We start from the raw sequence: 1,787 nt of genomic DNA on the forward strand, positions 1-1,787 counted from the left end.
AAGCCCATCAGTCAGTGTAGGCCAACTGGCCAATGAGGTCACGACATCATAATGATGTGACGTGGCCTTCGCTTCAACTGACTACGACATGAGGAAAAAGCCTCTAAAAGGCACAAAAACCTCCTACTGTTGCAGGACCATCCTGCGACCTGATGGACAGGGCAGTGGGAATGTTCTCGACAGAACCGGGTGTTCTGACTCAAATGATGCTGCCGCACCCGTCCGTGGTCTTGTCGACGTTGGGGGCAGCCAAGATGTCACAGTTACACGCGCTGGAAATGATCTCGCGCGTGTGGGTCTTGTGGCGCCGCACGTGCTCCACTCGGACCAGGGGACAGAACCGCGTCCAACTTGCACGGTGTCTTCTTGTACGGGCTGCACGGATTGCCTGGGCCACGGATCGGGTACAGCTGCTCGCGGGTGCGGACAGCCGTGCACGTCTCTGCCGAGCACTCTTGCGTTGTCCAGTCGCCAGTTTCGCACGCGGGTGGGCCATAGTGTTGGATGCGCTGAAGTTCCGGACGCGAGTTTCCGCCGTTGAGAGGCTCACGGGCGATCGTTCGTGTCGACGTGGCGACACTAGACACCTTGTCGCAAAAGAATGCGATCCAGTCGCTGAATTCGCAGTGGGCAGGGCACGTCACCGTCGACACGAGGTTCGTGTCGTGGTCGAGCAAGTTACACGGCTTGCCGCAGATGAACGCCTTTGTGTGCTCGATAAATAGTGATGCAAATTGAATGACTGCGCCCGTCTGGTATATTAATGGATGATTGCCACTGTCAACCCACAGACCGAGTTCGTAGCATTCAAAATCTTGTATGGAGCAACCTGTACTTGTTGTGAGATGCCACCGCGTCCGATGGACCCATGGCCTTCACAATCAGCATGTTATCGACGCCCACAGCCTGCGTATGGCGCTAGAGCCCCCAGAACGACCCAGACGCCGACCGCAGTACCACGACGACCGTTACCGACGTCACTGCCCGAAAATCCAAATCCCACGTCAAGAGAGGCTAGAACCCAATCACATGAGGTGGAGCTTTACCATCGTGGGCTAGAGTGCCACGCGATCTCGTTCGTACCTGGAGGATTGTTTCGGGGACGTCGTCGTACTGCTTGGTCAAAATCTCGGCCGTCCACTCGCCGCGATCCCACGTCAGCTTTCTACGACAAGATGAATCCGACGATCTTAAAAATTTCCAAGGCTGCCACCCATAGTTCTGATAGTGGGGCGGCGCCGACTGCATGGAGTATCCCTCGGTCTGGCCTCCCGCGGCATCCATCGTCGACCTTGGCTCGACGACATTGCGACGCCGTCAAAGCTCAGTATCTTTGACGACAGCTCAAGGCGGGACGAACAAGGCAATGACGTCGGCACACAGCTGGTCTACGGAGCACATGCATCACATCGTGCGTCGGACAACTCAATAGATCGTCCATGAGTTGGTTCTGGTGGGTCCAATATGGTCACTCGAAGCCATTCGTTACTCCAACGCATGTCGGCGTTTTACTCGGGGACTGTCTTGAGTCCACGTGCATCCATTCGCAACGAGATTTTCTCGTTTGTGAAACAAAATTATACTAGTCTGATTGGGAACTATTGCAGACGAACATTCACAGTCATACAAATCATAGTATAATGAATCTGTATTTAAAAAGTTTAAACTGCTATGATGTTTACAAGATCATACACTTCTTCGAGGCGGCTCTCGTCTTCAATACGCTGATCCAAAAGCTCCAAGTTGAGCATGTCGTCATTCTTGACTTTGCTTTGAGGAATCTTGTA

The 1,787-nt window shown here is 53.6% G+C and overlaps 2 protein-coding genes across 2 annotated transcripts; both read right to left on the minus strand.

Moving 5' to 3' along the window:
• Positions 1-176: 176 nt before the first annotated feature.
• Positions 177-745, minus strand: H310_15060 (hypothetical protein; the record flags this gene model as incomplete). Its single annotated transcript, XM_008883038.1, has 1 exon — positions 177-745. A coding segment is annotated over one exon (482 nt), but the record flags the coding sequence as incomplete, so codon positions are not given.
• Positions 746-829: 84 nt separating this feature from the next.
• Positions 830-1,284, minus strand: H310_15061 (hypothetical protein; the record flags this gene model as incomplete). The annotated part of the gene is made up of 4 exons (XM_008883039.1): positions 830-918; positions 973-1,014; positions 1,084-1,165; positions 1,214-1,284. Coding segments are annotated over 4 exons (282 nt in total), but the record flags the coding sequence as incomplete, so codon positions are not given.
• Positions 1,285-1,787: the final 503 nt, after the last annotated feature.

The sequence above is a fragment of the Aphanomyces invadans genome, assembly GCF_000520115.1.
Source record: "Aphanomyces invadans strain NJM9701 unplaced genomic scaffold supercont1.153, whole genome shotgun sequence".
NCBI classification, from domain to species: domain Eukaryota; phylum Oomycota; class Saprolegniomycetes; order Saprolegniales; family Verrucalvaceae; genus Aphanomyces; species Aphanomyces invadans.